The 15,377-nt window shown below is 40.0% G+C and overlaps 1 protein-coding gene across 3 annotated transcripts in view; it reads right to left on the bottom strand.

Moving 5' to 3' along the window:
• The window catches only part of lrrc41 (leucine rich repeat containing 41), a 16,160-nt gene extending 790 nt beyond the window's left edge, over positions 1-15,370 (bottom strand). Inside the window, exons 1-9 of one of the 3 annotated variants that reach the window (XM_033028798.1) lie at positions 14,974-15,170; positions 13,599-13,685; positions 11,904-11,974; positions 8,262-9,936; positions 7,344-7,580; positions 5,555-5,719; positions 4,946-5,044; positions 4,321-4,440; positions 3,963-4,038 (exon numbers count right to left, since the gene is read on the bottom strand). In XM_033028798.1, the coding sequence (XP_032884689.1) occupies positions 3,963-4,038; positions 4,321-4,440; positions 4,946-5,044; positions 5,555-5,719; positions 7,344-7,580; positions 8,262-9,936; positions 11,904-11,974; positions 13,599-13,685; positions 14,974-15,085 (2,642 nt within the window). In that variant the 5' untranslated portion in view covers positions 15,086-15,170. Of the gene's footprint in view, positions 1-3,962; positions 4,039-4,320; positions 4,441-4,945; positions 5,045-5,547; positions 5,720-7,343; positions 7,581-8,261; positions 9,937-11,903; positions 11,975-13,598; positions 13,686-14,973 lie in introns of those variants that run through there. The other 2 variants (XM_033028799.1, XR_004413325.1) reach the window with 2 other exon arrangements.
• Positions 15,371-15,377: the final 7 nt, after the last annotated feature.

Here is a 15,377-nt window from a genome sequence, read left to right as displayed (position 1 = left end):
CTTAGTTGCATCACAACCATCTTATGATTTCTGCTGATTTTGCAACTACTGCTCCAGTGATGTATTGGATGTCTTCGTATGCCTAAAGGAGGATTTAACCCCCTTGGTCTAGTGAGGTTCTTGGTTCCCCGGCTAATATGGGAGGCAGAGAGGAGATTGCTGGATCCCAGGCAGATTTTTAAATCTTTGCTGTCCACAGGTTAGGTGCTGAACAACAGGAGGACAGTAAATAAGGTACCTTTATTTAAGAAGGGCAGCAAGGAGAAGCCAGGTAATTACAGGCTAGTTAATCTAACAATAATGGTAGATAAGTCAGTGGATAAAATGAGGGACAGGATTAATATATTCTTGGCAAGTCATGGATTGATCAGGGACATTCAGTATTGGTGAAAATGCCTATCTGACTGAGCAGTTTTAGAAGTAGCAACAATATGTTCAGTTAATGTAGTCCACAAGGACTTCAATAAAGGTTTCAATGAAGGTTCATCCAAAAGGTTGAAGATCAAGGGCAAATTGGATAAACATTTTAGTCAGTGGAAAGAGGGAAGTGTGGAGAGACACTTTTGTGGTTAGAAGCCTGGTACACCACAAGGATCTGTACAGGAATCCTTTCCCTTGTACATTAATTAATTATGTGTGAATGAACATTGCCCTCCATAATGTTTGGGACAAAGACCCATCATATTTATTTGCCTCTGTACTCCACAATTTGAGATGTGTAATAGAAAAAAATATATCACATGTGGTTAAAGTGCACATTGTCAGATTTTATTAAAGGCCATTTTTATATATTTTGGTTTCATCGTGTAGAAATTACAGCTGTGTTTATACATAGTCCCTCCATTTCAGGGCACCATAGTGTTTCGGACACATGGCTTCACAGGTGTTTGTAATTGCTCAGGTGTGTTTAATTGCCTCCTTAATGCAGCTACAAGAGCACCTAGTCTTTCCTGCACTCTTTCCATCACATTTGGAAACTTTTATTGCTGTTTATCAACATGAGGACTAAAGTTGTGCCAATGAAAGTCAAAGAAGCCATTATGAGAAAGAGAAACAAGAATAAAACTGTTAGAAACATCAGCCAAACACTAGGCTTACCAAAATCAACTGTTTGGAACATCATTAAGAAGAAAGAGCACTGGTGAGTTACTAATCGCAAAGGGACAGGCAGGCCAAGGTAAACCTCCACAGCTGATGACAGAAGAATTCTCTCTATCATAAAGAAAAATCCCCAAACACCTGTCCAACAGATTAGAAACTCTCTTCAGGAGTCAGGTGTGGATTTGTCAATGACCACTGTCCGCAGAAGATTTCATGAACAGAAATACAGAGGCAAGACCGCAAGATGCAAACCACTGGTTAGCTGCAAAAATAGATGGCCAGGTTAGTTTGCCAAGAAGTACTTAAAAGAGTAACCACAGTTATGGAAAAAGGTCTTGTGGACAGATGAGACAAAGATTAACATATCAGAGTGATGGCAAGAGCAAACTATGGAGGAGAGAAGGAACTGCCCAAGATCCAAAGCATTCCATCTCATCTGTGAAACTGGTGGGGGTGTTATGGCCTGGGCATGTATGGCTGAAGGTACTGGCTCACTTATCTTCATTGATGATACAACTGCTGATGGTTGTAGCTTAATGAATTCTGAAGTGTATAGACACATCCTATCTGCTCAAGTTTAAACAAATGCATCAAAACTCATTGACCGGCAGTTCATTCTACAGCAAGACAATGATCCCAAACACTGCTAAAGGAACAAAAGAGTTTTTCAAAGCTAAAAAATTCTTGTGTGGCCAAGTAAATCACCTGATCTGAACCCAATTGAGCATGCCTTTTATAAGCTGAAGAGAAAACTGATGTGGACTAACCCCCAAAACAAGCATAAGTCAAAGATGGCTGCAATACTGGCCTGGCAGAGCATCACCAGAGAAGACACTCAGCAACTGGCGATGTCCATGAATCGCAGACTTCAAGCAGTCATTGCATGCAAAGGATATGCAACAAAATACTAAACATGACTATTTTCATTTACACTACATTGATGTGTCCCAAACATTATGGTGCCCTGAAATGTGGGGGGCGGGGGGGGGGACTATGTATAAACACTGCTGTAATTTCTACATGGTGGAACCAAAATGTATAAAAATGGCCTTTATTAAAATCTGACAGTGCACTATAGCTACATGTGATTTTTTCGGTTATAAATCTCAAATTGTGGAATACAGAGGCAAATAAATAAATGGGTTTCTGTCCCAAACATTATGGAGGGCACTAAGTGGTACGATTAAGTATGCAGATTACATTAAAATTGGTGCAATATTGATGAGAAGCAGTCTGGGCCACGGGAAAAATATTGATCAGCTGGAAAATTGAACAAAGCAATGGCAGATGGAATATAATCCTAATTAAGAACAGGATCAGGGGTACCTTAGTGTATACGTCTAGAGATCCCGAAAGATGGCAGCAGAGCTAGAGATGCTGCAGAAGGCATATGTGATGCCTAATGCAGGCTTTCATTAGTCAAGGCATAGAATACACGGAAATCAAAAATATAAACTGCAGGTGATGAAAATCAGAAATTAAGACAAATGTTAAAAGAGAAATGGGTCTGGCAGCATCAATGAGAAGAGAAACCTAACATTTCAAGTCCAGAATATTTCATTATCTGGGAAAGAGAGGACAAGCGAGATCTAATAATCACCCAATCAGGGATATTCCTTTCTTCCACCCATCCACTTATCTTACCTTTGCTACCTGAAGAAACACATTTTCTCACTTGTGGAAGCAAGGAACTACAGATGGAGGTTTTAACAAAAGGACACAAAATGCTGGAGTAACTCAGCGGGTCAGTCAGCATATCTGGAGAACATGGATAGATGACGTTGCAGGTTGTGAACCTTCTTCAGACTGAAGAAGAGTCCCAACCCGAAATGTCACATATCCATGTAATCCAGAGATGCTGCCTGACCCATTGAGTTACTCCAGCATTTTGTGATGTTTTGTTTCTTTCCTACTTCTGATGAAGGATCACGGACCCAAAATGTTGTTTCTTTTATCAGATGTTGCCTCACCTGTTGAGTGTTTCCAACATTTTCTGTTTTTATCATAGAGTGCAAGAGGGTAGGCGTAATGATACAACCCTATAAAACTTCAGTATGGTGCACAACTGGAATATTTCATGCAGTTCTGATTGGCACACTACAAAGAGGACGTAATTGCATTGGAGAGCGTGCAAAGGAGATCTGACAAGACATAGCTTGGATTTAAATGTTTTATTTGTGGGGCGTGTGCATAGGACATATTTGTTTTCCTCTGACCAGAGAGAAAATAGATATACTACAGAGGGCATAGATAGCATGAATAGTAGGAATATTTTCCTCATTACAGAAGCAACTATAACCAGAGGGCGCAGCCTTGGTGTAAGGTGCAAAAGGTTTATGGGAACCTAAAGGTAGAATTTCTTTCCGAGAGGGAGGTTTCTAGCTTGAACACACTACTGGAGGCTGGTCATACACCAAAATGGAACAATGAAATTCTCACTTCCAGCAGCACAATAGGTTTGTAAACACAATATTCAATAGATAATATAAATAAACAAACATTTTAAAAAGTTCAATAAGTTAACAAAATGAACAATATATAACCCCAAAAAGTAAAATAAAGCGCAAGTCCCTAGTGCAACCAAGGCAGTTCACAGTGTTCAATAGCCCAATGGTCATTGGGATAGCACAGCATTAAAAAAAATCCAGTCAAGCACTTGAATTTCACAGGACCTGCTCCAGTACATCGACCAAGCAGGCTAACCAGACTTTGGATTTTGAATAATGGTGGCGCCTGCATGGGTAATATATGGAAAAATAATTTCACTGTGCAGTTGCACATGACAAATAAAGCACTACTGAACTAGTAATTGTGTCAATCTGAGGAAGCTGGATCTGGAATGAAGAAATTAAAAAAATTACCTCACATTCAGGCAGGAGATACAAGACAAAGAATCCTCAGTAAAGAGCTTTGAGAGTGACAGCAGACCTTTGTTTCCTAATTACAAAAAGAATCATAATGTGTTATACATTTATGAATTGTTTCAACTTTTGCCCTTTAAACGATACATTTCCACATTGACACAAGATATATCAACAGACTCGGAGAATTGGGACAATATTGATAAAACAACATTATCCCACCAAAAAATAAACAAAGCTCAATTGCATTTATTGATAGTTGAACATCTCAGTCATTGTTGGGAAGGTCCAAGCACTCCACTTCTGGAATGTAAAAACATTTCCCCCAATAGCCGTAAGAGTAAAAGAATGTACCAACCCAATCGATTTGCAGGCAGAGACAAGGATTTAAGGGATTGATTTTGTTTTAGAGCAGTGACAATTTCAGACACTGTTTCTATGTGGTTTTCAAACAGATGGCAGTTATCCATAGTTAAACCTGGGAACAAGAAAATGAAAGATGTTTAGCTTTAGGCTTATCTTGAGGAATCATACTGCTTTGCAATTCTTGAAATAATTAATATATAAATTACTTGCACTAATATGCACCTATCATAATCTCAAGGTATTCCAAGGTTTTTAAAAGAGAGTGTGCAGATAAATAGATAGGGTGGGTTTGGAGAGATATGGTCAAATTGAGGCAAGTGGAACAAGCCCAATATGCCAACTTGCTCGGCATCGACAAGGATTTGAAATGCCTTAAAGACGGAGATTTTTTTTTGAAATATGGGTCAAAGGAGAACATACAAACTACACAGACAGCACCTGAGGTCAGGAACGAACTCAGGACTCTGGTGCTGTGACGCAGCAGCTTTACCAACTGCACCGTGCCACCCTTATTCAGTATTCATCATTTCAGATTAGTATGACACTATTAGTGATCACTCGTTACTGACATATTCCTTACACTATAAAAATGATACACCATCATTGCTTTTTCTCACCTTTGAGAGGTGCATTGCGCAGAAGATCTAAAACTTCCTTAAAGCAAACAGCAAGGTTAACATCTTGTATGGTGATCCATTCTAATGAAGGAAGAGAGACTAGGACCAAAATTATACATTATTAGGTTATATATTGCTTTACAAATGAAGACAACATTTGATATGGGGTTTTACACTCACAGATCAGCAGACCTGCTCTTTTTGAATGCTTCCGGCAATAAAACAAGAACACACAGTGAGAACCTGGAAACCTGTTTGAGTTTCAAACAATTGATCATACCAGGTAATAGGAGTGTGAGATTAGCAAACTGCACGTTCACACGTTTCATTGTCAATGTATAAACATGGGGTTACATGCTGTAAAAGAGACCGATTGCTCAACATAATGTTCTTTTATTTTCTTGGAGGCAAATCGCAAATTTGTGATTGTGGTTAAGATACAAGAGTCTTGACCCAAAGCATCACCTATGCTGCCTAACCTGATGAGTTACTCCAGCACTGTGTGTTCTGAGCGAATGAGTAATGTTCATTTCAAAGTGAGATATACACATTCAATACATGCCGACAATAAAATACTTTTGACAAACTTCAAGGTACATTACCACGCACATGTAGCTGCATGCAGCAATTTGCCAAGTGCATCAGGTGGATTAAATGATGCCTTGTGCAGATTTAGGTATTTAAGGACTTTCAATTCCTTTAAAACTGTCAGCAGCATGTCAACCTGTAGCGGCATGTTTGTACAACTCAGACTCAAATTCTCCAGGCAACTACCTGCAGTAACAGAAATGAACAATTAGAAAACATGTCAAAGGAAACATCCAAATCATTGTCTTGCTGATTAGAAGTTAAAGAATAGTTTTATAATGCTCAGGTCATAGAAACATAGAAATTAGGTGCAGGAGTAGGCCATTCGGCCCTTCGAGCCTGCACCGCCATTCAATATGATCATGGCTGATCATCCAACTCAGTATCCCGTACCTGCCTTCTCTCCATACCCTCTGATCCCCTTAGCCACAAGGGCCACATCTAACTCCCTCTTAAATATAGCCAATGAACTGGCCTCGACTACCCTCTGTGGCAGAGAGTTCCAGAGATTCACCACTCTCTGTGAAAAAAGTTCTTCTCATCTCGGTTTTAAAGGATTTCCCCCTTATCCTTAAGCTGTGACCCCTTGTCCTGGACTTCCCCAACATCGGGAGCAATCTTCCTGCATCTAGCCTGTCCAACCCCTTAAGAATTTTATAAGTTTCTATAAGATCCCCTCTCAATCTCCTAAATTCTAGAGAGTATAAACCAAGTCTATCCAGTCTTTCTTCATAAGACAGTCCTGACATCCCAGGAATCAGTCTGGTGAACCTTCTCCGCACTCCCTCTAGGGCAATAATGTCCTTCCTCAGATTTGGAGACCAAAACTGTACGCAATACTCCAGGTGTGGTCTCACCAAGACCCTGTACAACTGCAGTAGAACCTCCCTGCTCCTATACTCAAATCCTTTTGCTATGAAAGCTAACATACCATTCGCTTTCTTCACTGCCTGCTGCACCTGCATGCCTACTTTCAATGACTGGTGTACCATGACACCCAGGTCTCGCTGCATCTCCCCTTTTCCTAGTCAGCCACCATTTAGATAATAGTCTGCTTTCCTGTTTTTGCCACCAAAATGGATAACCTCACATTTATCCACATTATACTGCATCTGCATCTGCATCTGCATCTGAAGTTCTATCACCATTAAACTATACGATTATAAAAAAAATTAAGAGCTGGAATTGTTCAGTGCATAAGCGTACTCCATTATACAATGACTGATCTAACCATAACCTAAACTCTGCATTTCCACCTCCCTGAAGTATCATTTGCTTATCATGAATCTTCCTACCACTGTCTTAAAAAATATTCAAAACTCTGTTTCATTCACCCTTCGATAAAAAGAGTTTCAAAGACTCATCACCCTGAAAGATAAAACATAGTCTAATTCTAGATTCTCTCATAAGAGGAAACTCCTCTCTACATCTACTATATATAACATCAATTTAGGAATTGAATGTTTCAATCAAGTCGTCATTAACTCTTCAAAACTTCAGAGGGTATAAGCCAAGTCTTATCAGTCTTTCTTCAAAACACAACCTGTCCATTCCAGGTCTGTTAATCTCTTCTGCCTTCATCCAATTGAGAGCTTTTTTCTCCTTTTCTCCTCTGTAATTGACTATCACTGTTTTCTAAATTAATCGAGAGATTGATGTGTTCCTCTTTCCCTTCCCAGTTAACACTGCTGCTACTATAGGCAATCTTCTGAACCCCAAATACTATTTCACATGGAGCACATGGAGTTTTCTCCCAACCATCCTGATAATAATACAAAGCAAATTAATACAATGGAAATTTATTACCAACCTCTTATTTCTGGAGTACCCGTCAACAACTTGTTTTCTAATGATTCACTTTGGATTTCCAGCAGGAATCCCAAATGGAATGTTTGAAGGTGGGGGAAGATGCCAATTATGATTTCAATAAGTTTTACTAGGGGAAGGTGTAAGATATCATCTTTTAATACTAGAGTGGAAAGACAACTGCTGCGACAAGAAAGTACGTAGAGCCCCTTAAGGACCAGAAAAATGGCAGGACCCAGGCCTAGAAGAAAAGGAAACAACAAAATGTAGCTACGGGATCCTTTTAAGAGCTTGTAGTATGTAAATAAGCATCAATGTTATAATTACATTTTTGTGTGAACCTGTAACTGAATCAACCCCAATCTGTCATAAGGTTACAAGGTTGATTGAGGCCTCCTTGCAGATGAATTACTTGACTCATTAGAGGAATGGTGAAGAACTAAAATTATGTTGATGTCTATTCCTCAAATACACTAGGTTTACTAAAACAGCAACATTGCTTAATGAGATTACATGAAAATAAATATTGCTCTAAATTAAAGTGAAAAATAGACACAGTGATATTCAAACACTAATTTGATAGCGTTTCTAACAAGATAAAAAGTACATAAGTACATGGCAAAACAAATGCTTTTTGTTAATCTGTTGGTGAAACTTTCAGTGGTGTTCAAAACTTTAAATACCTGATTTTTTGGAGGTAAGGGTTAGGGAGAGAAGGTGTTAAAAAGTCTTTGGTATAGTGAATATTGCACTTACAAACCAAAAATTAAAACTTTTGTCAGTTTTCTCAGATGCATCATGCACCCAAATAAAGATACTTAATCAGGTTCAAGTTTTCTGCTTCTCCCATCTGAAACTTCGGATTAACTGCAGTTCCAAATCATGTAATGCTTTTATTTCTTAATAAATCTTGCAAACTAACCATTGTACTCCAAGACCAGTTTCTGGAGGGAAACCCATGAACTGAGCAACTTGGATAGCATCACGGCAGATTTGTAGGACAATGCGACTGACGTAATTTCCAGCACCGACACACTCCTCGCAAACAGTTCCGGAGAAGATGAAAACGTTGTGTCAGCTTGCTCTTCCCCAGTAAGAGCATCATCACTCAGGTCTTCTAATAGGCTGTCATTGGTTTCATCACTGTCTGATGTATTTTGAACAGATTTTGTTTTACTTTTACCAATCATAAATATATAGTCATAGATGTCCCCTTGTTTCTCAATCTCTTCAGATAACCTTTGATTTGTCTTTGATTTTTCTTCTGACTTGAAGTTACACACATCAGTGAGTCGTGGCTTCTTACACATTCTATTATAAGCATAGCATGGAGTCAAATCTTCTGATGAACAAGTGCTTGGATGGCAAACATAAGATTCATCTAAAGTTCTGCTGTGTGCATTTGTTCCAAGTTCACCAAACACCATCCTTGGACATCCTAGCTCTTCTGAAAAGGCAACTTCTTCCACAATAGCAGAGTTGTGGTTCTGAAAACCATTTGCACATTTATGAGACACTAGCCTTTCGGAAGTCCTTGCGGCAGCATGGGGAGAGCGTGGCTCCGTAAAAGTCCTGCTGCTAGCTTCATGGGAATAGCTTGTTATTTCTTCAGAAGCACTGTGTTGTTGTTCAGAATACTCCATTTCTTTCATAACTCTGCCAGGTGCAGAATACAACTGCCCTTTAATAATCTGCTGCTCGCTACAACAATTGCTTTCACAAGTCTTGTTGGAAAGATAAGTTGGTTCAAACAGATCATGGCTTGAATAAGAATGTGGTTCTGCCGAAGCTCTGCCATTGCCTTCCGAAAAAAGCTTCACATCTAAACCGACACTGCGTGTATCACGACTTCTCAATGGATTCTGCATCCCGAGACAGGATTTGCACTTTTTTGGATGAATCTTACGTGTACTACAATTACTAACCTCAGGTATTATTCCAAGTTCTCCACATGATATTTCTTCACAGGTTGCATGATATGTACTGGGAGATATCAGATCATCAGAAGTCATGCCGGCAGTTGCAGACATAACTGTCTTAGCTGCATTGTCTTCAGCAGTGGTGAATCTCCTAACAGCCTCCTGCTGGCAACAATCCAATATATTTTTCTGAACTGTTGAATCCCTTGCTTTAATGTTCATCTTTAATCTATCCTCATCACAACATTCATTATACTGAGATTCCTTCTTTCTTGCATGCCACAGTCCTGCACTTGTCCTCAGTAGGAGGGCCAATAATTCAGGGTGGGGCTCATTCCAATGTGACAGTGCCACCTCCTTCACAACTCCATGGTGAATGAGACCATGAAGCAACGTTAAGAGCGAATCTTGCAATGTGTGATCCACAGAACGTAAATGTTGAAACACCAGCTTGTGCACGGTGCTCGCTAAACGGCTACAAATGGTTGGATTATCAGCCAGTTCCTTCACTCCTTGAAGCTTGTTGCGAATTACAAGTTTGCTAACATGTCGAGAAGCAAGAATTAACGCAGAAGAACGAGAATTATTTAGTTGCCTGTCGCTCAAAATATCCAATGTTCCCCAAAGAACACCATGAAAGAATGTTTGCAAAAACTTTTGCCTCCAGTTAATATGTTCCTGTAGAAATAAAGGAAAGGCAGGTTAAAACACAGAAGCAATATCACACTGTGACATTTACTAAATTATCTTATACATTTGTGAGAACCACCTTTAATATTACTTTATGTATTCTTCACCAGCAACAAGTGTAAATGTCCACAACTGTCATATTGCGAAATGCACAACAAACCATCCTTTCATCATCTGTGGGAGAACTAGACTTTTTGTCCACCATGTGGATCTCGAACAAGGTTTTTACACTCCAAGGAAACAGCTCCAGTCAGCTAACTTTCAAAGCACCAGCACCATGAGCACAAACTATAAGATACAAGAAATCTATACGGACTCAGGTTAATGTTTGCCAATATTAACAACTTCAGGCTAAGATATACTTTACCCAAAAACAGCTCAGTTTGCATCAAATGATTAATAGGCCCATAAGCACACTTTCAAATAAGATAAACTAGCAACAAATATGGATCATATTTTTAATGTTTCTTTTGGCATAAAAAATTACCATTACACAGCTAGGTGAGGCCCTAGTAAGAAACTAAGTTATTATTTTTTTTAATATTTAATTCTACAACTTCAGGTAACTTGCTTTTGGTCTGTATCATTTGGCCACTTGTGACATTGGTTCAACTGGTCTGTCTTTTTCCCCCTTTTTTTCTTCCTCTGCAAGTGGAGGACATGCCCAACCTGACTCCCTGGGTATATACAATACAATACAATACCGTTTATTTGTCATTTGAACCTCACATGAAGTTCAAACGAAATTTAGTTTCTGCAGTCATACAAGAAAAGAACTAAGACACACACCAACACAATTTACACAAACATCCATCACAGTGAATCTCCTCCTCACTGTGATGGAAGGCAAAGTCTTGTCTCTCCGCTGCTCTCCATTCCTCTCCCGAAGTCAAAGTCAAAGCCCCCGGCGGGCGCTAGCAAGTCCGCGGCCATTTAAAGCCGCGCCGGGCGATGTAAGGCCCTGCTCCGGATCACTCTCAACCCCGCAATTCGAGCGGGAGAAGTCGCCGTTGCTGGTGCCCCACAAAGCAGTCTCCCACCGGGGACCCGCGAGCTCCCGGTGTCACCATCCACCCGAGTCGGGCCGCAGCAGCGCGCCACCGCAGCTCTCCATGCTCCGAACCGGCCAGCTCCACGAAGGTAGGTCCGCAGCTCCGTGACTTGAGCCCCCAGGTCGTTCCGGTTGGAGGCCGCTCCACGTTGCTAGGCCCCAACGGCAACGGAGACCCGACAGGGAAAAGGTCGGGTCCCCGTACAGGGAAGAGATCTAAAAGTTTCCCCCCCCCGCCCCCCACACATACACAGTCAAAAACCCACCACAAACTGTACCCTCAACAGGACAATAAAATTAAAAAAAGACAGACTGCAGAGGCCGCTGCGACGTCGGTCGCGCCGCCAACCCTGCTCCCCCCTGCTCTGCATTTTGTCCATGTTTTCACTCTAACTGCTCCTATTCACTCACTAACCAGAAAAACTTATTTACAAGGTATCCCTATAGTCACCCTAGTACTACCCTACGAGAGACATTCCAACCACCCCACCCCCCCCACCCCCACCCCCACACACACTTCCTCCAGCCTAATAAATTCTACTTGCCTCCTTTCCAGTTCCAACAAAATGTCTTCAACCTAAAATGTTAATTCTGTATTTCTTCCTACAGGTGTGGTGTGATCTGCTGAGTGGGGTATTTCAAGTATTTTCTGTCTATTTCCTTTTTGTTTTAAACAATGTTTTGTTTCTTTATATTCTGGTGAATGCAAAATAATACCCTGCTAGGGGTTTACATCAATAAAACAATTTGTGCAGTAGCCTTTTTTTTTTTAGCATTTACAAAATTTGCAACAACAGCAACAATATTAGCCATGTTAAATTTCTTATTTTTGCTTCAAAAATATTAACATTTGTAAAGAATTACCATAAAAATTACAAAAGGGATCCAGGGTGGATAAACTTACTGTCTTAGCTTTAGGATTTGTTCCTATCACATCTTTCCAAATCTGATGCCAAAAAGCTCGAGTAGAAATACCTGGAACACACAAAAAATGAATGCAGTACAAAATATTAATATGGAAAGTTGGAGTATAACCACTAGTCCACAATGGTTGATTGCAGGGCTAGATTGCAGCAAAGAACTAGACCCCAAAAACGGAGTGGGAAAGAGTAGAAAACAGACATGCATATGTGTTGACAATATATAATTGGAAGAATATTAGTATTCAATATTTTTTTAAACTTTTAGTAGCATCAGAGTTGTAGAACATGGAACCACCTACCCCTTACCCCGACTCCCTCGTCGTCACATTTTCTCCCCTTCCCACTCTCCTGTCCCCACCCACCTATATTTCTTCCTCTAGCTTCACGATTCACACCTCTTATATCCTTATCTTACACTTTTCATCCCTTCATCCTTCTTCAACCTTCTACCTATCAAATATGTCCCTCACCCATGCACACACACCACCACAATCAGTCTGAAGAAGGGTCACCTATCAATGTTCTCCAAAGATGCAACCTGACCCACTGAGTTAGACCAGCACTTTGTGTCCTTTAAAAAAAAAATGGAAACAGGCTCTTTGGAACTAAGATGCTTATTTATATCCCATATACCTACATTTGACTCGTATCCCTCTAAACCTTTCCTATCCATGTACCCATCCAAATGCATTTTAAATATTCTAATTGTACCTACCTGAACAATCCTATCAACAACCAGAGAGCAGTCTTTAATCAGTCTTCACCTTGCACTAAACATTATTCCATTTATGATGTATCTGTACACTGTGGATGGCTCGATTGTCATCATGTATAGTCTTTCCGCTAACATGTTAGCATGTAACTAAACGTTTTACACTGTACCTCAGTACACGTCACATTAAATTAAACTAAATCTCTACTACCTCTTCTGGCAGCTTGCTTCATATACACTCCACCCTCTGTGAAAAATTGTCATTCAGATCCCCTTTAAATCTACGCTTCTAGTTTTAGGCTCCCTTGAAAGAGCTAATAGTCAAATCTAAAATGGAGTCGTTCTTCTACAAAAGCATGGACTAGTAAAACAAAAGAATAGCTTGGTGCCAAGTCTGAAAGACTTTGTAAATTATATGGAACACAATATGGAGGACAGATTGTCTTTTCAATAAAGACATTAAGATGGCAGCCTGCAGTAATAACATGTGCTTCTTTTCAAGGTCATAAAGAAGACAAGATTGAAAAAAAAAAAAAGGCTGACGCTCCAGAGATAAGTAATAACTTGTTATTGGATGAGCTTGATTTGGACCCAGCTTTCCTATATTGCGAAAGGCTACAGAATATTTCAGTCATGCCATATTCAGACTTGGTAGGTGTACTGATAAGAAAGATGTATAATTGTGCTAACTCGCCTTTGTTCTGAGAGTGGGAGCCCGAGAAGCACTGAGCGACATTTGCGTCACTCCCACCTGACGAATCAATTAAAGATTGCCATGGTTTTTTACCTTTAACAGTTTTTGTTGCTATCTACATTTAAGAAACGAACTTTGACACCCTCACCCTGAGAAGAAGATTGTGAATATCTATCCCTAAGTATACTCCAATTTTGAGAATAATTCAATTATCAAAATTCTACAATTTCTCCAAAGGACAGTTTAAAAAACGTAGAACTTTAACCTTACCTTTCCTTACCGCGACCTCTTCGATCCTCTCCAGGTCATAAATGTTAAGAAATTGCAGCAGCTCTTGAAAGACCACTGCTGGCAAATCTACGTGAGAAATACAAGATTGAAAATGATTATGAATCTATCAAGGAATCACCTACAAATACTTCCATTTTCTATGTCTTTAGTTTCTTTTCCAGTCTCCCATGGATCTATTCTTGATTCTCTACTGTTGCTAATTCTCATGTTTCTCCTCAGCATCATCCAAAAATCACAAGTACACTGGCATCATCCACCGTTCTTTCCTGCCACTTTCTGTATAGACTGCCAGAAATGTTCAAAAGTGCAGAAACTGCTTCCAATTAAAGAATTCCCATACAAGTTGTAGCTTTCTGTTCTCCCCGATCTGAAGAAGGGTCCCAACCCAAAACATCACATACACATGGCTCTGGAGATGCTGCCTGATCCAGCACTTTTTTTGTAAACCAGCATCTGCAGTTTTTTGTGTCAACTTTGATCTTATCGCTCTCACTCATCATTGTCTCTGTCACACCCTCTACACGTAAAACATAATGAGCTTTCCTCAGTTTTGGCCTCAAATAGCATGTGCCAATCGATGACTCAATGGCTCATTTGATCTGTCCTGGACCCAACACATTGATGCAATCACAAAGAGAGCCTCTACTTTCTAAGAAGATTGAGGACATTCCGTATGCTATCAGATATTAACAGGTCAAAGGTAGAAAGTTGATTGGTTGTATCATAAAAGTATATTGACCTGGTTCAGCAACATTGAACGCCTAGGAACAATGGAGACTAGAGTGGTAGACATTGCCCAGTCGATCACAGACATTGACCTCTCCATCATTGAAGAGATCTATATAAAGGTTCACCTCAAGAAGGCAACCAATATCAGACCCACATCACCCTGGCTATGCTCTCATTTCACTATCACCTCAACAAATATGATCTTCTATGGACCATGTCTTTGCTTGCACTACAAACTTCAGTTTTGTGCTATTATGGTTACCTAGTATTAGCTATTCATTTATTGCATGATGATTATTACACAATTATCTGTGTTATTGAGTTTACGGGTCTGTTAAGCTGCAGCAAGTAAGAATTTCACAGTTCCGTTGCTGACAATAACATATAACAATTAAATTATCTTGACTCTTGCTTAAACCACCGTGACAATAGAAGAGGAAGTGCTCGTCAATGGCGGCAGTGTTTACAAACCAATCGCATCACAAGTTTGTTTTTAATATTGTGATTTAGATTTGAATGTTTCTCGGACAAAAGAAAAAAAAGAACGAAGTCCACCTGCACCAAAGAAGTTGCACGGGCTCCGGACACGGTGCTGCAGTAATTATTATAGTTTCGTGTCTCTTACCACATATCCCCTGCTCCAGCCGGGACACGTTCTCACTGATGGTCCGAGCACAGAAGGTGAATAAAGAGAGCACCTCGCTACTCGTCTCCTCACAGCCACTCGACCCCATCATCTGCCTGTAACTGGGGCTGTCGTTACCGCGCCGCCATCTTGATGAGGTCAACGTCACGCCGACCTTCTTCTTTGACTGGGCGCTGGTTCCAGCATCTCAATTGGTTCCGTCACTTGACATGGTATCAATTTATAAAAGCGTCGGCAACTAAATACAGTGATCGGTGCAAATAAAAGTTATATTTATAAGGTCATTTAATCTAGCAAAATGATTTCAAAGAGATATTAATTCTCTATTGTTTTTACTATGCTCTAAATTAGTGTTTGGGGCGGAACTGTTTCCCTGAGACGCT

This window comes from Amblyraja radiata, chromosome 10, assembly GCF_010909765.2.
Source record: "Amblyraja radiata isolate CabotCenter1 chromosome 10, sAmbRad1.1.pri, whole genome shotgun sequence".
In the NCBI taxonomy this organism is placed as follows: domain Eukaryota; kingdom Metazoa; phylum Chordata; class Chondrichthyes; order Rajiformes; family Rajidae; genus Amblyraja; species Amblyraja radiata.
This window is presented reverse-complemented; position numbering and strand designations above follow the sequence as displayed.